Here is a 24,975-nt window from a genome sequence, read left to right as displayed (position 1 = left end):
ATCCATCTCTTGGCTGTGCATTTTGCTGGCTGTATGTTCTCCATGGATGGAATGCTTTCCCTTCTCATCTCCAGCTCCTGGCTTCCCTGGCTTCCTTCAAAACTCAGCTAAATTTCCACCCTCTGCTAGAGACCTTTCCTCCTCCCCCTTAATGCTAGTGCCTTCCCTCTGAGATTAAATCACAATTTAGCCACATACATTGGTTTTTACGTAGTTTACCTATTGTCTCCCCCTTCAGATTCTGGGCTTCTGGGAGGCAGGGGCTGCCTTTGGCCTTTTTTGTATCCCCAGTGATTAGCACAGTGCTTAATAATCCCTTGTTGACTTGGTTGGTGACTTTTCCTCACAACAACCCCAGAATGTAAGCAAAGCAAGCAGGAAACTGAGGCTTGGAGAAGGATAGTACCTGCAAACGACCACACATAAAGTTAGTAGATTTTAGGACTTGCCTTCAGCCTCAGGAATCTCCCAATTCAAGGTCAGGACTCTTTAACCTACTTTTTCTTGACTCTCAAATCACTGCTTTTCTCTGGACTTGTTTCTTCATCTGCAAAGTTGGGGAGCTGCCTTCATCATCTCAAGGTCTCTTTTCAGCAATAAAAATCCTGTGGTTCTGAGGCACTGGCTGCACCTGGAAACATAGAGAGGCCTGTGTTTTATTCTTGTGTGACCCCAGGGCTCCCATTTCCACTGCCTGGGTTCTGGTGTCTCCAGCTGCCCATAGACTGACTTTTTTGAAAAGAAATGTTTGAGATCTTTATTCAGAAGAAATTTACACAAGCACAGAAGGATGATTATTGCTTTAGCCAGCGGATAAAGGATGTGCATTTGTTTAGTGAATGCTTTGTGAATCAAGAGACATAAAGATGGAATTATTCCTATAGTCTTTGTGGCTTGGCCAGCTTATTGAGTTTGAATGAACTTTTCTGAATTTCCTGCTAACTTCATACCACCACAAAAGCTGGAATGAAAGACCACTTAATTACCTGAATCAGAGCCTGTGAAATGCGTGAGTGTCCATGGCAGGAGGGGGGACTCCAGCCTCTGTAATTAGTACCACTGAATTGAGGCAAATTGTCTCCAGCAAGGAAATGCGAGCAATGTTTCACAAAAACTGTGCCACGGGTCAAGAACTTTTCGAACTATGATGATTATGTCAACAGATGCTTCCCCATCTGCTTCCTTGAGGAAAATCACAACTTTCTTCTCCTCACATGACTTGACAAGACCATGAGGGAGACAGTCTTAGTAGGAAAAAATAAAAAATTTACATGGTAACAGGGCCTTGCATGTTTCCATGATCTCATTGGTTCCAATCACAAGCAAACTATCCCATGTCTTCCCATCCTGGGTGATTCCTGCCCACATACTTCCAGAAATTAATCGAATCAAGACCTAGGGTAATATCCACTTCCAGATCTCAAACAGGGCATCTCGGTGACACAGTGGATAGCTTGCTGGGCCAGGAGTCAGAAAGACTGCTAGGTTCAAATCTGGCCTCAGACACTTCCTGGCTGTGTGACCCTGGACAAGTCTCTAAATTCTGTTGGCCTCACTTTCCCCATCTGTAAAATGAGCTGGAGAAGAAAATGGCAAACCATTCTAGTATCCTTGCCAAAAAAACTCCAAAGGGGTCACAGAAAGTCAGACATGACTGAAAAACAGCTGAATAACCAGTATCACAGGGTATAAAAGAGAGTATGAAACCTAACTCTTCCACCCATCAAATATCAAGTCTCATAAGCACAAAACATTAGTCAAAGTCAAGCGGAAGGAACCTTCTGATTAGTTTAACTCATGATAATAATAAATAGTATGTAGAACTTCATTGTTTACAAAGTACTTTATAAATGTTATTTCATTGTATCTTCACAATAACACAATAATAGAGATATTATTACTTTCACCATTTTACAGATAAGGAAATGGAGGCAGACAAAGGTTAAGTAATTTGCCCAGGGTCACACAGCTAGGAAGTGTCTGAGATGGGATTTGAACTCAGGCCTACTGCCTCTACGCACTGTACCTCTTAGCTTCTTCTTATGTGCCCTGGATAATGTTTGCAATGGAACAGACATCATCAAATGAGTAGCTAGAAAGACCCTCCAAATACTTTGGCCTTCTAGTAAATTCAGTTCAATTTAATAAGCATTCACTATATGCCTACCAGAGGTAAGGTAGTATGCCAGACAGTTGGAATAAAATGACAAAAACAGAACAGTTCCTGGCCTCAGGGTGGTTACGTTCTTTTTGGGAAAGAACAAATGCATGAAGAAATACAAATGAATGACACAAAGCAAGATAATGAGGGAGAGAGCATTTATAACAAGGGGCCAATAGCAAAGGACTCGTGAAAAGATAACTTCTGCACCTTGATTTAAGGAAGGTAGGGATTCTAAGAGGCAGAGATAAGGGGAGAGAATATTCTAGACTTGGGAAGACCTACCTGCATAAAAGATAACTTCTGCACCTTGATTTAAGGAAGGTAGGGATTCTAAGAGGCAGAGATAAGGGGAGAGAATATTCTAGACTTGGGAAGACCTACCTGCATAAAAGGCATGGAGAGAGGAGATGTAATGTCATTTATGGGAAACAGTCAGCCACTCATTTTTATGGGATTAATGAGTTCAAGCAGAGGAGTAAAATTAAATAATGAAAAAAATCAGTGAAAGCCTGCTTGTTGAGAACTTCAAATACCAGTCTGAAGATTTTTAATTTGATCCACGAGGTGACATGGGACCCCTGAAGATTTTTGAGTAAGGAAGCAACATAGATCTACATTTTAGAAAAATCATTTTGGCAGCTCTGTAGAAGAATAATTGGAGGCCAATTTTGGAGATTATCACAAAAATCAAGACGAGAAGTGCTGAGTACCTAAAGGACAATATGAATAGGAAGGGTAGATGTGAGATATGTTTGGAGATACAATCAACAAAACTTAGCAAATTGCATGTGTACTTTCCTATGGGTTTTACATCTCAGAATAAGTTGGATATGTGTTATTGTCAGAGCCTAAGCCTAGCCATGATGTCATTGCTTCTTCCATTGAAAGAAAAGCGACACAGGCCAATCCTATCTAGGTCGTGCAATGGACAGAGCAGTGGGCCTAAAGTTAAGGAGACTTGAGTTCAAAGGCAGTCTCAGACACTTACTGGCTGCATGTCCCAAAGGTAATTTAACTTTGTCTCTCTCAGTTTCCTCAACTGTAAAATGAACATAGTAATAGCACCTACATCACAGGGCTGTTAAGAGGATCAAATGAGATAATTAAAATTTGGTGGTTTTTTGGAGGGGGGAGGCAGAGCAATTGGGGTCAAGTGACTTGTGCAAGGTCACACAGCTAGTAAGTGTGTCAAACTCAGGTCCTCCTGATTCCAGGGCCAGTGCTCTACTCACTGCACCACCTAGCTGCCCCAGATAATTAATATTTGTAAAGCATTTAGCACAGTACCTGGATGGATTCTTAATAGTGTTGTTTCCTTCCCCTCCCTTGTACAGAGAGTAAGTTTGGTAGAAAAATTACTTGAATATAGCTCCTCTTTATGAGGTATTATCCTTGATATTTTTAAGTTAGTCAGGTGACCCCATTTCAACCAAAGAATAAATTTGTGAGGTAATGCTGTTGTCCTTCCACTGAACTTTTCAATCAGACATCATTGGATGGTCCCACGTACAACTGAGGGCCAAAATCACAGGCAGATAGAGGACGTGATTGCCAACTCTTAGCTCGTAAAATCAACTAACTGAACTGAATGTGTCACTTGGTTCTCATAACGGAGTTATGAGAGATGGAGGTGAGCAGGTAGGAAAAACAATTTCCCGGGGAAGTAGAAATACCAAAGGAAATCAAGATTGTGCCAGGACAAGTGACAAAGCAATGGGAAGAATGAAGACTAACAGAACTCTTGGGTTAGATGAGATGGATGTCTGTAATTATGCAGGAAGCACAATGAAAGAGATGGATTCTTAACTGGGGAAATTACACCTTTTCTTGGCAACTCAGGGAATACTCATGGGTTGGGTAGAAGCAAATTTATGTATTAAGTTTTAACAGCTGTAATACCTGCCCATATTGTGTTGACTCAGAACAAAGAGTTGCCTGTTAGAGAATCAAAAATATCATATTCTTCAGGTAATTTTTCCCCTACAGGTTTGTACTTAAGTTATGAGCTACAATAAAATTAAAGCCAAAAAACTTTTCAAGGCCAGAAACCCTTTAAATGTGAGTTAAAAAACAGCATAACTGGTGAAGGCTTGGGTTAGATTATTTAACTTTGCTCATCATATCATTACTATCACTATCATTCGTTTATCTATCTATCTATTATATACATATATACGCATATATATAATAGATAGATATTTCTATGTCCGTCTATATCTATTATTTCTATAACATCAAGCCACACCAAGAATTCTAAATCTTTTTGACCTCAGGACCCCTTTGCACTCTCAAAAATTACCAAGAACTCCTGAGTTTTTGTTTACATGGGTTATATCTATTGATATGTATGTCAATATATTCATAATAATACTAAAATGTTTTATGTCTAATATGGTATTAGAGATCAAATATTTTCATAATAATACTAAGTTTTATTTCTAATACTTACCATATTAGTATGGTAGTTAATACCATATTAATAAGTATTACTAATCAAAACATCTTTGTATTATTACAAGAATAGTTTTGACCCTGTGGATGCCCTGAAAGAGGCTTGGGCACCTGCAGAGGTCTCTGGACCACACTTTGAGAACTACTCATCTAGATCTATTATTTCAATGCTATAGATTCTGACTCTCCTCAAAATGGAAGTTGTTCCAGATCAGATGGTTCCTAAACTAAGAAAATCATTTAACCATATAATTAAGATAGAACAGTCTACAATGCATTTCCATTAAAGTTTTCTAAAAATGCTTATCTATAGTCCACTGAGTTCTAAGATGAATATGAGTTAAATTCACATCCAAAAAAATCATAGGAGCATAGATTTATGGACATAAGAGATCTCAGAGGCCATCTGGGTCAAGTCTTTTATTTTATAGTTAAAGAAACTGAGGCCTAGGAAGTCAAATGCCTCACTCAAGGTCAAGCATATGAGAAGAATTAAAAGTGGGATTTGAATCTAGGTCCCCTTACTTTAGAGCCCATAGTTTTCCCAGAACTCCCCATGTGGGAAATACTACAGATCAGCAATTTGTCAGAGACTTACAAAGTTGTCTAGTAGCACAAAGGTGTCAGGTTTCTTCCCATAGGTCACATATGAAGAATCTGAATTGGGTCTTCATGACTCTACATTCAACTGCTGTCTACTATCCCAGGCAGCCTCTCATCAGCAGAACTAACTCTACACCTGAAATTTGAAGAAAAACTTATCTAAATCTAGTGACTAGATCCTTGGGTGCACAAAGTTCTGTAATAATTCTCTTTAGTGAGCACCTGTCTTCTTCCCACACACACAGGAAGCCCTAAGTCTTGCATCCCCTGTGGAGTCAGAAGCACTTCATTCTCCTCCTCTTATAAATGCTCTCATTTGGTGAAGAATATCAAGGTCATTCCTATCTTCAAGTACCCTGTGTTCACAGTTCCAACAGGAAACCCAAAAGTACAGTGGAGGATCCAAGCTAAATCTTGCTCTGACATACCCATTTTTCAGAGGGTTTCCTATCACCATCAGAGTAATGAGCCCTCATTCCTGATAACAGGCATGCTTTTTTAAGGAGATAACCAGTACGTTGTCTCTTTCATGTGAGGAAAAGTACCAACCTCTAGAGCAATCTTCTTTTCTTTTGACGGATGGTTTTGTTTTGGTGAAGGGAATGGGAAGTCATGCCCTGCTTTAAGCAGGTTATTTCCCCCTCACATCACTCAGGTGAATGGCAGGGGTGTCTTCCCACATGCACAATGACAGTAATCTACCAGCTAATAATTTCATTCACAACCACTGACGGGAAAGGAAGCATCCCTGTTCACTGGGTTCATTACTTCATGTTGCTCACATTAATTAACTAGTTTACATTCAAATGAAAGCATTCTTTTTTCTGTCTTTAAAACGTCAAGACCCAAAATAGTTGTTTGGTGGCCATATAATTGTTATATGCTTTCCATTCCCCTCAAAAAAAAATATCCACTTCTTATCTTGACCTGGAGGTTTCCCTGAATTCATTCAAGGTTAAGCTCAAATCCTACCTTCTACAGTTGGCCTTTCTCAATGTTCCTCCCACCCCACTACTAGCTCCTTCTCACTTTGTATATCTTGTATGTACATTGGTTAAATTTTGTCTGCCCCATTAAAATTAGAGCTCCCTGAGGTCAAGAAAAAAGTTTTTTTTTCATTTTTATCCCTAGTGTTTAACTCTTTGTCTGAGGTACATATTAAGTGCTTAATAAATACTTATTGACTGACTGAATGAATCTGGAGTCTCAAAGTGCTATCCAGTGTAGTGCAAGCCCAGCAGGTCCTGCAAAGGTTCTGAAAATGAACTGCTAACAAAATGTGTTTCTATTACCTGAGAACCATGCAAGATGACCTTAGGAGCTCATGATAAGGCTGGCCAGAATGGGGTGAATTGATTGTCCATAGCAACTATACATGCAAAATCATCTAATTGATGGAAGGAGTGTCCACACTGATGAAACCAGAGATCCTTAGTATATATAGCGCATAGAGCGCTGAAGTTGGTAACAGGAATAGTATGGCTCAGATTCCACCTCAGATATGTGCTATGCAATCTTGGGCTAATCATAGCTACTATCCAGCCCTATATCCATTATCCTGTTTTCTATTAGGTCATTTTTCCCCTGGCCCTCTGGTTTCATTGGTATAGGAAGTTCCTCACTAAAGAAGCTTCCTCTACTAATACAGATCAGCAAGTGTTCTGCAACTTACTGTCTTAGAGAGCTCTGAGAGGTTAAGTGATACCCAAAGTCACATAGTCAATATGTGTCAGAAGCAGGATTTGAACCCCAGTTTTCCTGACGCCAGCTCTGCCTCCTTATTTTTTACTCCACAATGTCTCCAAATGACCTATTGGATCATATGTCTAACCTTGTTAAGGTGAAAGTTGACATTTTTAAATAAATGCTCAAGAAAAGTTAAATTGTATTCTTACTAAGCCAGTTTGTTGGAAGAATATAGCTAGACTGAAATGTGTTGATCTCAAAAATTCTTTGGATTCTAGCTTTCCCCCGTTGTAGGTTTTTTCATAGGCCTTTGAGAAAAGGATGTTATCAAGATATTCCACTGAGTGTTACAGTAGACAGACTTTGACTTTGTTTGCAGAAGATGCTATTTACCTACTGGATATTTAATAAATGTTTTAGTCTGCCATTTACACATGGCACTGTCCTTTGGTGATCTCAGTACATGCTACAAAATTTGCCTGCCTTTGCCAAAACTCAATCTTCTCTCTATTTGTATGCTACCATGTGGAGAGGGTGGAAGGCATGTCCACACAACTTCCAAGTGGGTCAGAGAGCACCCAAAGGGCATAGGCTCCCCAGTTGCCATGTTAATATAATGCAAGTTCACTTTATTATGTGGAATAGATACACTATAGCAAATTCCATTTTACAAATGGGTTCCATGGTAGTATAAGAGAAATGTCCCATGGGAGCGGGGAGCAAGAAGGAAAATTCTCCAGTAAACTTAGCTGAAAGTTTGGGAGATGGAGCAGAATAATATCAGCATGTGAAGTGCTATTGGCACCAGCAGACCATGACTGCTTATAACTGTCATCACTTAGCAATGTTTTTTTTTCTTTTCCTCCATTTTACAAGCTCTCCCTTACCCATTAGACCACCACTACAGTTTTCCTGACTCTATAATTACAACTTCTCTTTCTCTCCCTTTCCTTTCTCTTCATCCACCTCCTTTTCCTCTTCCTCCTCTTCTTTTCTCTTTCTTCTTCTTCTTCTCCTTATTATTATTATTCACCTCCTTCTCCTCTTCTTTCTTCTCTTTATTTTCTCTTGTTCTCACTCTCTCACTATGATATATCCTTCCGTCTCCTTTACGATTCCCTTTACCACTTACCCACCCCTGCTTTCAAAAATGGCCGTGCAATAGAACTAGTCTCTAATATCATGGTTTTCAGTATCACACTGGATTGGCCTTAGTCCTGGTAAGGATTTTAATGGCCATCTACTCCAACCTCCACATTTTACAGATGGGGAAACTAGGACTAGGGGAGATTAAATAACTTGTCCAAGGTCAAACAGATATTGAGTAATGAAGGCAGGATTTGAATACAAGTCCTATAACTCCAAAGATAGTGTCCTTTCCATTATGCCACACCAGCAGCAATCCCATCATTTTACCCAAAGTAGTTAAGTGACTGTGACTTGCCCATGGTCACACAGTATAATACAGCAAAAAAGCGTGCTGGAGTTGGTGTCAGAGGTCCTCAAATCCAGTGTTCTTTCAACTATATCAGAGGTTGCTATACACTTGAAAAATCTTTGACTTTAGATTTCAACATTTGTAAAATGAAAGCCTGACCTGCTTTATCAATGCCACAAGTTTAGAATTCTGTATAGCTAGTTCACTTTTAAAAGTTAAAATTAGCCAATGAAAGACTCTTGTCTTCTACATTTCCATTTGGTACCTGTTCCATTTCATGATTCAATTTATATCTGGATCCATCTGGATACCAAGCCAAGGCCTCAGGTTTCTTGTTCTTAAAGAGGAGAAGGGTAGACAGAGTGACCTTTAAGGTCCTTTCCAGCTTAAATCTATCAAGTGATCCTTTTATTTAAAGAGAAATAAAAATCTTACATAGAAAGATAATCTTAGTCCATGTTCATCTAATTGAGCACGATATTCCTGGCTTTTCTCTGAAGAGTTAACAATCTGATTAACAGCGTGAGCTTGAAAACAATCATTGTAATGAGTCTTGCAAAATGAATGAAAGATTCCAGTGGAGAGGATACAATGGTCATAGTAGCTCCTTATTAACTGACTAACTAGTTCCTAACATCATGCAAATTGCTTTTTTAAAATAATATTCTGTCATTTAAATATTTGCCAAATTTCTTGTAAAACTGAAATTGAAAACAAGGTGAGGTTACATAGCCAGTGCCCACCCTTTATTTAATCAGGTTCAATGTACATGTCTTCTGGGCAGGTTTTGACAAATATGAAAATTAGATTTCTTGTCATGGAGTATATAGAAGAAGATATGCTTGCTATAGATAAGCAGACTCATTTCTGAAATGGTGAGAGTAAATTATAACATCTTTGTCACAAGAGTATGGAACTATAATCAGGTCCACAAGATGTCAACAAAAAAAACATAACTTTGATCACATCCCGCCCCCAACCCCGCCATCACTATTTGAGGCCAAGCTGGTTCTGGAACAGCTCATCTGAACAGGAAGGCATCTAAAGTACCCGTCATGATCCCAAGTGACACTGACAGCTTTACTTAAATCCCTGACATCTCTGGTTCAGAGAACTCTCGAGATACATCAGTGTTGGCTTTAAGGCTTACGCTTGCTGTTGAATGGTACTGTGTCATGAATGGATGGGTCACATTTGGTCCAAGGATACCACAGCCACTGCAGAGCTGGCTCAGAAGGAGAGCCCAGCTCCCTAATCCTGTGCTTAGAGGGATGCCAGAATTAACAACCCTTCAATCAATCAGCAAGCATTAATTAAACACTTACTATGTGCCCAACACTGTGCTAAGCTCTGTGAATACCAAGAAAGAGCAAAAAACAGTCCCTGCCCTCAAGAAATTTATAATCTCAGCCCATACAGGAGAAATATAGAGTAGGGGAAGGTAACTTCCATGGATCCACTTGAATTGACTTGACTATGGAAGCGCAGTTTCAATGTCACATGCCTAATTATCCTCTCTTCCTTTGTTTCTTTACTACAGGTAATGAACTTAACTCAAGAAGTCTCACAATTAAGCAAAGATATGAAGAACATTATGAATCTTCTGGAAAATGTATTAATGGCCCCAAAGCCTACAGGGTTTTGCTCAGTTCACAGTGCATCCATGTGTCCTTCTATCGAGAGCTTACAGAATAGAATGACTTGGACAGCTCACCAACCTTGTATGCACAAGCAAGCAGGCAAGACTGCTTGCACCAAAGCACACCTTTGTCATGGTAACAGCATGCCTGGCATTTGGGAAATGGAGCGTGCCTCTGTCGGAAGCAGCCCCCAAAGAACTGGAGCCAATGAGCAAAATCTTTTGGACAATGACCTTTATCGTTGTTCAGGCCTTGACTATTCCCCGTCCCACTATCAGGTCATCCGAGAGGGTCCTTTGCAATTTCTAAGGTGCACTTCTCCCCATTCAGATACCACATTGACCCCCCTCCAATCTATTTCAGCAACTCTCTCATCTTCAGCATGCTCTTCCTCGGAGACATCCTTGCACCTCGTGCTCCCCAGCAGATCTGAGGAAGGTAGTTTCAGTCAAGGGGCAGTCAGTTCTCTCAGCCTGGAAAACTTGCCTGGCTCTTGGGACCGTGAGGGCATGCCATCCCTTCCCATAAAACCCTCAGAAGATTTCCCTCTGGAAGTCGTAACGAGCACAACAGACGTGAAAGATAACAAGGCCATCAATGTATAATGACTGGACTGCAAAGGGGATCTTTAGCATATATGATGCGACTCCCTATTTCAACCTCATTGCTGCATGACTGCTTTGGTTTGCCTTTTCTCTGCCAATGATGGATCTGAAGCAATGTGGGGTACCTAATATTAAAGAACGAATGGGTAGGAAAAGGTGTAACCTCATACATACCATAGAAAACAATTTCTAGATTCTAGAAGCATGTGGAAAGCATTTTCTCTATTGGTATTAACCTATTGGTCTGTTCCACAGACTTCGGCAACAGTCCAAACACCCCAAGGGGTCACAGCAGCTGGAAGTCCAGGACAATAGAATTTTATGGCTCACTTTTTGTTGTGGGAGCCTTTTGTGGCTTGAAGCAAAGGTTTTTCCTGAGTGCCTGTTTGTCATTCCTGAACAATATCCATAGCACTGTCAGGCTCCGGGTGCTCCTGGCTCCTGCTGATCTATTTTTTTCTGTTATTCGAAGGCAAAGAGACAATTATCCCTGCATGCCATCCAGACAATCAGCCAGATAGAGTTGATGGCCAGTGGTTAGCTGTTGCACGCTATTTGTCATGTAAATGAAACTCCTTTATTTATCAAAAAAGGCTATTTTTATATCCTTGGTATGAAATATGTATTTAAAATATTTATAAAGAGATTAATGTTTTGTTCTCATTTTGGTAAAAAGAAAAAAGCTTGCTGTTTTAACCAGAAATGCCCTCCTGTTGTGTATAGTAGAGCAAATTATTTATTATTAAGAGGATGTAGCTTAAGAAGGAATCCCCTTTTATCTGCATGCTGTTTGGGACAAATATATCACCATACTGGTGGAATACCAATAAGAAAATAGGGTAATATTTTATTAATAAAATAAAAATATGGAATGTCAGTCACAATGTTAAGTCAAATATATTAACCTTGAAACTGCGTGATGTGGTACCCTCTTTATGCACAGGGGCCCTTGCTAGTGATTCCATTAAGACTATTTCAAGGTACATTTGACAAGGAAATTGACTGATGGAATTTTATACTTAACCAAAGAAACTTGGGTGTTTCCTGTCTGAGTGAAATTAGAGATTCCCCCATGCCAAGTAGCATCCAATCCAGGGATCTGGCCCCTCTTCAAATACTTTCATACATCTTATAGAAAAGTGGAAATTCAGCTGCTCCAACTAGCAATGTTATAAGCCCTTCTGTTTAAATTGTTTTCTTTTGTATGTACACAAGAAGGAAAGGAATCTAAGGACCAAGCAAATTTTGTATCAATCAATGTACCAGGTTCTTCTAGTTAAGATGACTTACACCTAAATGCCCGAGGTCTGTGTAGTTGCCATATCAAACACATAGCCCACAGCCTTGTTTAAATTATTCTCTACCACTGATAGGAAGGGCTAGGGAAATTCCGTGACTTAACACAAACTAAGACTCCTGGGGAACCATTCAGAACTTATATAGGTCCTCATCCTTAAACCTGCCTAAGACAACTAGGAAAAGGGAAAATTTCCAAAGCAGTAAAAAAAAACCACATAATTACCATTGCAAGGACAATCCATGATCCATTTCTACTGGACCTCACACACCCTCCTCCCCACCCCCGCCAAAAAACCCACTTCTTTTGGCCAAATAATTATAAATCATATGTCCTTGACATATAACTGGATAAATGATTTTGTCTAAGATAATTATCTTAATAATTTACTTCCCAATTCCTCCCTTTAGCTAATTTAACCATCCAATCCAGCAATCATTCATTAAAAGATAAACCATGAAACAATACCTGCCCTCAAGGAGCTTATATTCTACTAGAAGGTTATAGCATCTAAACAGAAAAGAATATACGTAATAATTTGAAGAGGAGATAAGGGAGTAAGCACTAATAACAAAAAGTCCCCATATGTCAGGGGCTGCCAAACTGGACCACCTATATTCCCCTAGAGAATTTGATGTTTATAAATTGTTACAGGGAATAGATGGTAAATAGTGATAGCACCCTACAGAAATTAACCTCATTTTATTTGTTATGCCCATATGTATGGTATATGGGACTCTAGAGTTTTTTTTTCCTTTATCACTAAATAGAGGATTCAGAAAGACTGTGCTAGAAGTCAAATGGTATAGGGAACAAAAAAAGTTGGGAACCCTTGCCTTAGGGGACAACAGTTAAGATAGACTTTGGAAGAAAGAGGGACTTCTAAGAGCAAGTGGTGAGGAGGGAATGTATTCCAAACATGGGAAACAGCCTGTGAAAATGCCAGAGGAGGGAGATGGAGTGCTGGATCTGGGCAACAGCAAATAGGCAAGTTTCAAAGGAATATGCAATAAGTCCCAAAAGGTAGTCTAAAGCCAGATTGATAAAGTACCCTACAACATCCTCTAGGTGTAAGGAAAAGACAAAGAAAGAAGGTAAAAGAGGAGGAGGAAGAGGAGGAGGGAAAAAAGAAGAGAAGGAAAGAGAAAAATGATGTTGTTAGAGATATGCCATAAGAAGAAGAGATTAGATGAAAATCACAAATGTGGTGTAGAATGATATCATGGTGATGATGGGAACTTTAACCATGAATACATCTTCATTTTATCTGTCAAAAAAAGAGCAGCAGATATGTTTGTTATATAGCTTAATGATCATTTCAAGAAAAAAAAAGTAGAATGAAGAGAGCAAGAAAACCCTACTCAGCTGCCAGAATGTCTTTCCTGAAGAACAGTTCCACCATGTCAATCCCCAAATGAATAAACACCAATGGCACCCTGAAGAACAATTCCACCATGTCAATCCCCAAATGAATAAACACCAATGGCACCCTGAAGAACAGTTCCATCATGTCAATCCCCAAATGAATAAGCACCAATGGCACCCAATCACCTCTAGAATCAAAGAGGAAGTCCTCTGTTTGTCATTTAAAGCTATTTACAACCTGATCCCATCACAATGTTCTAGTCTTCTATATCACTGCCCTTCTTGCCCTAGACCACGAGGTCTAGCCATACTGGTTTACTTGCTGTTCCTCACACACAACATTCCACCTCACACCTCTTTGCTTTCAGACTGGCTGCCTCCCAAATCTTTGATGCTCTCTCCCCACTTCCAAGTAGAGTGATAGAAAGAGTGCTGGATTTGGTTCCAGAAGACCTATGTTCAGATCCTGGTGGACCAACGACCTATGTGACCTGGGACAAATCACTTAACCTCTTTGTTCCTCAGTGTGCTGAGCTATAAAATAAAGGGGATGGAGTAGATTTTCACTGAGGTTACTTCTAATCTACAATCCTCCAAGAATCTTGGGGTTCCTTCAAGATTCAGTTCAAATAACTCCTCTTGCCAGTATCTTTTTCTGGTCTTCCTAACTGCTAATGCCTTTCCCCCAACAGTACCTTCTATTTGATTGTATTCTATGTCCCATATATATTTATTATAGACATATTGTTCCTCACATAAGAATGTAAGTTCCTTGAGCAACAATTTTGATTCTGTCTTTGTATCCCCAGCACTTAGCATAGTGCCTGACTTATGACAGGTACTTCACAAGTGCTTAATGATTACATGACTGGTTGATACAGTAAACTAATATTTTACAGGGGAATTCAGCCCAAATGCAGGAGGAAGCTCTTGAGAATCAAATTCAGAAGACAGAGGAATAAATCATCTCACTAAGAAGGAAAGGGTGGAGCTGCCTAAAGAGACTGATATGGAAGCACAGGGAACTCATGGACAAATTCAGACACTGAAAAGGCACCAGAAGATTGAAGCAGAGAAAGTAACTGAGGATAAATACAAAAGTAACACAGTCCTTTAGGAATTCCTTTGCAAATGCTGAAGCCTAGAATGGGCTACAGGTGGGGATGAATGCTAGAAACAATAAAAAGCTGTGGTGGAGTATTTTAAAGCCATGAGGAGGTGAGAGGATGTTCAAAGAAAGAGGACAACTGCTTGTGATTGACAGAATAATCTTAATGGATACCCAACTCTTATTTTGTTAGCTCTCTTCACCAAAGAGAATAGTCTCTGAACTTGGAAAAACAGAACAAAAATGGCTAGCAGGGAGCAGAAATCAGGATAAATCAGGAAATGATATGGCAACATTTTTCTGCCCAGATTAGTGGACCTGGACTATATCCTCAAATACTGAGAGAACAAGTGAGCCATTATTGGTTAAAAAAAAAAGTCTTGCAAAATGGGAAAGTTGACAAAAAACTAAAGAAATTATACTATCCCAGTGCTTAAAAAGAGAAGCAAATAGAGTCTGCAAACTACAAACCATAACTATAGAGCTTTCTATGTCTTCTAAATTCTAGAACACAATATTAGCAACAAACTCTCATAGCATGTCTACTATGTACTTAGCACTGATGACACAAAAACAAAAATAGAAAAAGGTGAAATATTTTCCCTCAAAAAGGATGGCATATGATCAATTAGAAATGGAAGTAGTGACCACTAAAAGCCATCAATTATACCAGACCAACCTCATTTCTATTTTTAAAAGGCTTACTAATATGGTAGGTCAGGAGAATGTCCTAGGCACAGTGTTCTAGTTTGTTTGTTATTTTTTAAGCGAGATTTTCACAAAACCTCACATGCTACACTTCTTGTTAAGATGGAAAAATAAAGGCTTCAATGATAATACAGTAAGATTTGGAACTTGCCAAACTAGCAGCCCCACGAATATTCATTAGGGGGTCAGTAACAACTAGAAAGGAAGCCAGATGGCATAGTGGATAGAGCACTGGCCCTGGAGTGAGGAAGACCTGAATTAGCCTTACCTCAGACACTTACTAGCTAAGTGACCCTGGTCAAGTCACTTAAGCCTGTTTGCCTCAGTTTCCTCATCTGTAAATGGAGAAGGAAATGGCAAAACACCCTAGTATCTTTGCAGACAAACCCCAAATGAGGTCATGAAGAGTTGTACATGACTAAAAACGACTAAATGACAAAAAACGACTAGAAAGGAGTTCTCTAATCAAAGGCTCCAGGGTATAACCTTGATTCTGTCCTGCTTTACATTTTTTTAGTTCTACTGATGCTGTTAATTTCACTCTGCCTCAATTCATATAAGTCTTCTGAAGTTTCTCTAAAATCAACTACCTCTCTCATCATTATGCCGCAATAGTATTCCACTACATTCATATGCCATAATGTGTTCTTGAACAGGTCAGATACTTGACAAATTTTCCCAACTGTTCACCTATGCAGACATTTATTACAAGGTCAAAGAGCTTGAGCTAGAAGGGACCTTAGAGGCCATCTGGTCCAACCCCTCCATTTTACAAATGAGGAAACTGAAGCACAAAGAAATTAAGTGGCCTACAAAGGTTACTTGAGTACTAAGTGATAAAGGTTATATTTGAACTCTGGTCCTCATACTGCAGAAGGAGCATTTTTTCTAATGCACATTGCCTCTTGTAGTTAGTCCCATCTCTGACACATATGGTACTGACTGCATGATCTGGGCAACGCATCTAAGCTCTTGTTGCCCCACAGTGCCCAATTCTCCAAGACTATAAGATATACAGTGGATGTCTATCTGCATTGGTAAAGACAGAGAGCTTATTAGAATAATGAAATCCCAGATCTGTTCCCTACTTCCACCCCCAAAAAAAGTCTGCTTGTTCTCTAAATTTTAAAATGCTGTAAAACTTTCAGGATCACAATAAATAATATGAATAAAGAAATCCCAGGTCTATCTCCTCCTCCCCCCACCCGGCAAAAAAAAAGTTTGCCTGTCAAATTTAAAAATTTTGGAAAGGTTGGCAAGATTACATTAATAATATAAATATAAAAGTACAGGTCTGTTGTTTCCACACAACTCCCCCCCCAAAAAAAAATATAGTTCACTTGTCAAGATGAAAAATGCTGAAAGTTTAGCAGAACACAATACATTGGATGACAAACTCTGGATAATAAAAATATTGTGAGGATCAATTAAAAGGGAGGGAAAGAGACAAAGAGAGATTCACAGAGAGAAAGAGAGGAAGAGAAGAAAGAGAGAGAGGGAGCACAAAGGAATGGAAGAGGGGAGGGAGAGTGACAGAAAAAGGGAGTGAGGTAGAGGAGACAGAGATAGATGGAAACAGAGATACATACAAATACATAGGAATATATGTAAAGTATTTTGCAAACCTTAAAACACTATATAAATACTAGCTATTATTTTGATCTAAATAGGCTAGAATAATATGTCAAATTTAGGAAGACACAATGATCATAAATCAATATAAATTCCTTTGGGGGACAAAAAAAGGCAGCTTTATACATACAGAACAATAAATGCATCACTGAACAATAATCCCTTGAAAAGGGGCAACTAGGAAGCTATATTTAGAGCTGACTACTCTAGTGGCTTGAGTGTTGGCCTCAGAGTCAGGAAGAGATGAGTTCAAATCCTTCCTCAGACACTTACAAGCCATATGGTCCTGAGTGAGTCATTTTAACCTCTGTTTGACTCAGTTTCCTCAACTTCACAACGAGGATAAAAATAACACCTCCCTCCCAAGGCTATTGTGAGAATCAAGTGAGATAATATTTATAAAATTATTTGTAAATTTTAAATGATATAGAAATGCTAGCTATTACTTTAGTATATGTAGGAGAGAAGAGGGAGCAGTTACCACACTTCACTTTCAATAAAATTCAGCAGTGCAACATGGCATCCAAAAATCTGTTGCTCTCTTTGGCTGCTTCCTAAAAGGTATGATACCCATAAATAAGGAAAGCCATAACACCATTACCCTCAGCTCTAGTTAGGCCACACATGCAGAGTCATTTTTTTAATTATAGGCACTATGTTTTAAGCATGTTTAGGTTGGTGAAAGGGATAACATGCCTTAAGAAAAATAACCGAAAAAAGTTTAGCAAAGAAATAAGAGGACTTTTGGGGCTCTGATAGCTTTGCAAGCATTTGATGGGCTGATATGTGGACAGAGGACTCAACTTGTTCTGCTTGGCCCCAGGGGGAAAAAAACTAGAAGTATTGGCTGGAAGCTGTAGAGATGAAGAATTAGGCTTGATGTAAGAGGAAAAGAACTTAGTACTAAAAAGAAATATTAAGAATGAAATGGTTTGCCCTGGGAGGTTGGGTGTTTATATTGCATTTGAGAACAGACGTTAAGAACATCCAAGGGGATGGGGATTCTTGCCTAGACAAAAGGGTTTCTGAGGTCCCCTTCAAACCTTATATTCTAAGAAGCTAGAAAAATCATCTCAACCTCAAAAGGAAATATCCATGAATGTAAACATAGACATCTTTTTACTGCAAAATAATTGCAAATATTGTTAAATTTCTTGATTGACAAATTAACATTGTCACAACAAAGGCACTATAAGAGGAATAGAAAAGTCAAATTCCACCGTACTCCAGAAGAATCTATAATTTGATCAGTGTTTGATGGGTTTCTAAGTTTTTTACTTCAGTCATGTCTGACTCTTTGTGACTCCATTTTGGGGTTTTCTTGGCAAAGATACTTGCCATTTCCCACTCCAGCTCATTTTTACAGATGAGAAACTATCAAAAAGGGGTATGTGACTTGCCCAAGGTCACACAGCTAGTAAGGGTCCGAGGCTAGATTTGAACTCATAAAGATGAGTCTTCCTGATTCCAAACCCAGTGCTTTATCCACTGCCCCAACAAGCCCCATTTCTAAGTAGCAAGGATTAATATCTACCAAAATACATCAGAATCATTGCAGAGAAATCAGAGGTTGGCAAACCTGTCATTAACAACCCAGAAACTTTTCCCAAACACATAGACTGTAAAAGCTGACCCTGTGTGTGAAAGAAGCATGGAATGAAACCAAATCAAGCAAAATGAGCTATATCAGCCTTTTCAAGACCAAATCACCCCTTGTCCAATATGATTACATCAGTGTTCATTCTCCTCACCCTCTGTACCCAACTGGGGACAGACAGCAGCAGGTAGCAGTGAATGGAGACAGTACAACTTTTTGACACTGGGCTACTGATGTTGTGCAACTATGGATAGAATGAAAATGGAGAATATTTAGGCATATACCATGTCCTTGAGTAAAAAGGTAAAAAAAAAAAAAAGAAAACAGAGTCTGACATGATTTTAAAGTGTTTATGCTTTTAATTTTCATCAGAATCCAAGTCTCCAGCTTGGAAAGAAACATCTTACTTGCTGGTAAATTCCCAGTTTCCTTCAAAGCTCCACTTACATAAGGCTCTTTCTGAACCCCCAATTTCAATGCCCCCTGCCAAGCTAAAATCTCCTGTATCTATTTTTCTATATTTTGTAGATTCTTATTTGATATTTTGTTTTGTGTGCATATATGTCTTCCTATGGAATGTAGGCTTCCTAAAGGCTGGGACTGTTTCATTTATATTTTGTGTCCTGACCACCTAGCATAGTGCCTGGCAGGTGATAGGCACTTAATAAATGTCTACTGATTGATTTGCTCCTTGGGGAGAAAGGAATTGGTCCCTTTGTGCTGCCTTCAGTACACTTTTGCAGCATAGCAGAGTCTCTCCAATTTCCAACAGGAGGGCTATGCCTCATCTGGACTAATTGGAACCAAGGGGATAGCTATTTCTGAATGGAGCACAAGAACTGGGGTGGGGAAGCAGGCAAGATTCTCAACTCCTCCTAGAGAATATTTTCAAACTCGGAGCTGGGGCATTTCTGGTATTTCTCAAGGGTAGAAAGAAAATAAGAAAAAAGCATTTGTTAAAGAACCAGAATGCCAGATACTGTTAAGTGCTTTATGGATTACCTCATTTGATCCTCACAATAACCCTGGAAGATAGGTCCTATTATTGTCTCCATTTTGCAGTTGAGGAAACTGAGGTAAATGGAGGTTAATTAGCTTGCTCAGAGTCACAAGTTAAAAAGTATCTGATGCCAGATTAGAATTTAGGTCTTCTAACTCCAAATCTAGCAGTCTATCACTGTGCCATCTAGCAGCCCCTGATAAAAAGTCCTTTGATTTTTTTTATAGCCATGTGGCCTTCTTGCCAAAGGCCTCTGAAGTTGGTTGCTGAGATGGCCAATGGACTCTTGTAGGGAAAATCCTAAATCCAGATATTCTTAAAATGGCGGTGGGCACATGTTGTCAAACACGGCTGCTATGCCCCCAGGTAGATTCTCTCGAGGTGAAACTTGCTAAACCCTTTAAGAGTTTAGAGTTGTGAGAAATCTCAATGGTCATCTAGTTGAACTTGCATACTTTCCAGGAGAAGATATAAAGTACAGAGGCAGAAAGTGATTTATCCAAGGTCACATGATTCAATTCAATGGCGCTGGTTTTCAGTGTGTGCTGTGTAGAAGACACTGTACTAGGTGCTGGGGATAAAAATTGAAATGAAACGGTCCCTGCCCTGAAGGAGCTTACAATCTACTAGGAAGAATCCTCCTGTGCTTAGGTAAGTAGAAATAAAATATATGCAAAGTAAATAAAAATAATTTCAGTGTGATGGGGGTTGGGATTATTCACTCACTAACAACCAGGGGAATCAAGCAAATATGTCACATAGAATATGGAACTAGTGCTAAGACTTAAAGTAGGCCTTCCAAATGGCAGAAGGAAGAAGGAAGATGATTGTAGACAGGGGAAAGGCACTTTGCAAAGGAACAGAGGTCAGAGAGAGAGTGTGTGTGTCATAAATTAGATACATGTAGGAAACTAGGAGTAAACTAATATGGCTGAAACACAGAGTAGCTCCTCTGTCCTGTTTCCTCAACTGTAAAATGAGGCACTTGCACTAAATGGCTTCTGAAGTCTCTTAGCTCTAAATCTATGTCCCTTTGATCCCTTAAACCCCAAGATTTTATTCCTGGATGGCACAAATTAGAAGTTACGGATGGGGAAGTTGGAGAAGCAGGATAATGATGAGTTCAGGTCGAGGCATGCTGAATTTGAAATGCCGTGGTCAACCTCCAGCTCTTTAGTCATCCCGAGTTTTTTTCCTCTAATCCTACTTAGAGGGCATTAGTTGGATGGATCTTTCAATTTGTTTTGAAGCACATTTATTTCTGAAATTTCTTGATAATGAAACATCATGTATTTCCGCATGACGCCTTCTAACTTCCCCATTTCTATGTGTCTGTATATTTGTAACTTATTATCATATATAATAGCAACAAGGACATATTTCAAAACTCTAGTTTGTTTGTCCATTCCTGGCATTTCATCAGTGAATAAGAATATTCCATTGAGTACCAAAGATGCAGCACTTGGGAAACAATACAAAAACTTCCTTCTCTTTTTAGAGACTAGCCAAAGACACATAACACTTCCCACTGGGAGCATTTTTACTGCATGTACTCTTCCTTCTTTCTGTATCCTATGAATTTCTCCACTATAGAAATGCTTTCATTACCAAGATAGCATCAGTACTCAAGGTCACTAAGGTAGTTTCTATAAGTAAAAAATAGCGTGGGTAGTGAGAAAGCACATCGTATCTACTTTAATCCCTGAAGAATCAGTGATTTCATTATTATAGGTATACCTTCTTCCAGCCCAAATTTCAACCCCTGTAAAATATAGTAGGTGGTCTCAAAGAGTTGATACAGCCAAAACAGTTATCATCCTGATGCTGACCTGAAGACAAACCTTCCTTTCCAAACTTAGATAAGGTAGTCCTGGGCCAAGAAATTGACAACCTATCACTGGACCTATATTCAAAGCCCTTTTCCTTCATAGAGTACCTAGAGCTTATACCCTTGAGATGTAGCCCTCCAGAACCCAACACACCTACACTCCAGCAGAACTTTCTGGTTGGAGTCTTTATAAAAACACATTGCTTCCTTTAATTCTGATTTGTACCAAGTCTGGGTTCAATATGATCAAAACTGCAAAAATGAAATTCTACAATGTTGTATACTGTGATCCTTTATGTTCTCTTTAGTGACTGCAAATTAAACTGTCTCCTTCAGTCATCTTTGTCACAATGCCATCTAATTAATTAATTTTGCATATATTTCATTAATCTTTTGACCCATCAATTTACCCCTTCCTCTTGATTCATCATCTGCTCTTATTTCCCACTAAGGGGATCAAATGCCTTCAAAGACATTCACAGAATTTTTTTTAAATCCTAGGACACAATTTTTAACTGCTCCAGAAGCTTTAACTGATAGTCTGTCTTTTTCCTCATCATCACTGCAGGAGGCATCACAGTTACTTCTAGGTGATGTTCACGTGGTACAAAAGAATGCACAGGATATAAGACTTACAAGACATTACACACGACAGAAATGAAGATAACCTTGTTCTGAGAGCCAGGCTGCCTACAGTGCCAGACGCTTAGAAGAGAAGCTTTGGCAGTGACTTATTTGGGAGACAGAGTGGGTCAAGAGGTTGAAGATCTGAGTTCAAGTCTCCACCCTGTAACTTCATACAAGTCAAGCCACATCTTGGAACCTTCTTTAAAATGGAGATTATAAAATGAAACTGCAGATTTAGTAAGGAGTTCTAAGATCAAGGAAGATAATGTCAGCAAAGCAACATATAATGAAAGGTATCACATATTGTTATAATGGGGAGGAGGAAAAATATGGTGAAATGGGAGGAAAGTGAGTTTAAGGAAAATATTTGATACATATTGTTTGGCTCCCACACAGAAGTTTATTATCACAAGAAGGAATCTGATCAGAAATAACAGGTGAGAGGACAGATCATGGTGACAAAGTCACAGTATAGAGGAAAGAGCTGGACTTTAGCTATTTAAGTAATATGTGTGTGTATTCTATTAGAGGATCTACATAAATCAGGCAGCAAGTTTATCATGATCAACACAGCAAGGATGGGTCCATTGAGGCAAATCCTAATGTGTTAATCTACTCTCTATGGCCCTGCTCATCATTTCTATAACTTTCTAAGCCACAATAGCACACCCTGATCCCCACTCTCCTATTTGTGTTGTCCCTCCCCATTAGAATGTAAGCTACTAAAGGGAAGAGATTGTCTACACTTATAATTGTATCCCTGAAGCTTAGTATAATTTTTGACATGTAATAATAAGAACTTAATAATTCTTTTTTCATTCTTTCACTCTTATGGTATTACCTGAGCTCAGAGAGGTTGTGACTCACCATACCCCCTCCAAGTACATGGTTACATAGGAATAATAGAATACTAGAACAATAGAATATGCTCCATGCTCTGACACAGGGGCTTCGGACCTACTCCTAGGACCTAGGCATTTCTTTCCCAAGGTGGACAGGAAAGAAATAAAGGGTAGCTAAGGAAAGAAGTATCTCAGTGACCTCCTAGGCCTGGAACATTCTTATAGATTCTCAGAGGTGAAATGGACCTCAGAGGCTACTGAGTCCAATCCATACCTGAGTAGAAATAGTTCTGTCCTATGCCAAAGGAGTGGCCATCCAGCCTCTTCCTGAAGAACTCCAGTAGTGAGGGACCTACTACCTTGCACATTCTGGTTTCAGACAGTTCTAATTGTCAAATAGACTTTCATTATCTAGAAGCAGAACAGATGTGACACCTCTTCCTAGTCCTTCAGATCCCTGAGGTCAGTTAGCATAGCCTACCTATGGTCCTTTCCAAGGAGAAACATTCTCAGTTCCTACAACCATTATCCATTCATCAAGGTCTCAGTTTCTCTCACCCTCTTCTTTACCTTCCTATGGACACACTCCAGTTTCTCAATAACTAATATGGCTCCTATTCCTGAAAATGATACTTTATATATGTTTTTTTTTACCAAGACAGGGTACAATGGGACTATCTACCTGCCTAAAAGAGTTAGTGACAGATGGAATTTTTTCACTCAGGGGTTCCTATTCTAATTTAAAAAAAAGAATCTGTAGAGGCAGCAAGGCATAGAATAGAAGGCACTGGACTGGGAGTTAGGATGAACTAAACTCAAATCTTGCCCCAGACACTTACTTGCTGTGTGAACTCAGACAAGTCACTTAACCTCTCTATGCCTCAGTTTCCCGATTTGAAAAAAGAGATTGGACTAGGCGGCCTTTAAGTCTCTTTCAGCTCTATTTCTGTGATTCTATGGTTCTCGTAAAGAAAGCATTCTGTAAACCTTAAAGCACTATATGAATATTTTGTTATTATTCTGGACACTATACTTTTATTAATTCAGCCCACGTATGTTAGCTTTTTTGGCTGCTGTATCACACTAGATTAGATTGCATTCAGAAACCCATATAAGCACTTTCACAATCCCAAATTGTTTTCTAACCCAAAACCCTTTCTTTTTAATGCCACTACTCTTTCCTTGTTACTATCTGACTCTGAATGGTAGAAAACACGTTCACTGAAGAATCAAAATTATGAGTAATCTGAAAGATTATGGGTAATCTGAAAGATAATAAATACATAGGCTCAGAATAAGTTGGTTACTGAATGTAACCAAGAATGACTCCTGAAGAAGCAATGGAGGAAGAGACATCATTAAGTCAACCTATGATCAGAAAGGGAGATGGGTCAGGCAGGCAGGAAAAACTAGAGATAATAGATTAACAGCCTAAGTATTGCTCTGGTGCCCATGGAATAATTAAAAGAACTAGACAAAGGCCTCTAGGATGTTGGGTGACCCTCCTCTGAAAGATTTATGGGAATACAAAAGAATCATATAGAATAAGAAGGCACTGATGGACTAATATCTTCGTGAAGGAGAGAGTTGCCATATTGATGAAATAATTCATCAAAGTATTGATGCATGCCATGTTGTTGACTTTATTTAGCTTACTGTCCACTAAAACCCCCAGAGAGTTTTCTAGCTAATCATTAGGCACCTAATACCTCCCTTAGTCTATTTTTCTACTGTTGTTTTTTCCTTAACCCAAGTATTAAATTTTATCTTAATAAATTTGGCCCATTATTCAAGCCAGTGAAGATCATTTTTCATGAGGACTCTGCCTCACTATGCCTCTGAACTTTGTCCATTTGTTCATTTTATAAGCTCATGATCCATACCTTTATTAAAGCTGCTGATAAAAATGATGAATGGCACTGATCCACAGAAAGATACCAATAGCACTCCACTAGATAGCACTGTACAAATTGGTATTGGACCCATTAATGATTATCCTTTGAGTCTGGTCCTTCAAACAATTCTGAAGTCACCTAACTATACAATCATCTAGACCCCATCTCTCCATTATATCCACAAAAAATTATGAGACTTTGACAAATGTCAGGCTAAAACACAGTACTATCTTCATAGCATCCCTATGGTTAAAAAAACAGCTCAGCTTCTTTTCATGGGGAGATTCGAGATAGAGAAATAGCCTGTGAAAATATGTTTTGAGATTTCATATGTATAATTGATGTCATGTTACTTGCCTTCTCAATGGGTGGAAAGAAGAGAAGAAGGAGATGATTTAGAACTCATTTTTTAAAAGAATGTTAAAAATAAATAAATAATGTTTTAATAAAAGGAACCCCATTTATCAGTAATGAGGAGAGACAGCTGAT

At 39.0% G+C, this 24,975-nt stretch overlaps 1 protein-coding gene across 1 annotated transcript in view; it reads left to right on the top strand.

Annotated features, from left to right (window-relative positions):
- KCNH8 (potassium voltage-gated channel subfamily H member 8) overlaps window positions 1–10,587 on the top strand; it is a 404,012-nt gene extending 393,425 nt beyond the window's left edge. Inside the window, exon 16 of the mRNA XM_036761371.1 lies at window positions 9,883–10,587. Coding sequence (XP_036617266.1) covers window positions 9,883–10,587 — 705 coding nt within the window. The remainder of the gene's footprint in view (window positions 1–9,882) is intronic.
- Window positions 10,588–24,975: the final 14,388 nt, after the last annotated feature.

The sequence above is a fragment of the Trichosurus vulpecula genome, chromosome 5 (genome assembly GCF_011100635.1).
Source record: "Trichosurus vulpecula isolate mTriVul1 chromosome 5, mTriVul1.pri, whole genome shotgun sequence".
NCBI classification, from domain to species: Eukaryota; Metazoa; Chordata; class Mammalia; order Diprotodontia; family Phalangeridae; genus Trichosurus; species Trichosurus vulpecula.
This window is presented reverse-complemented; position numbering and strand designations above follow the sequence as displayed.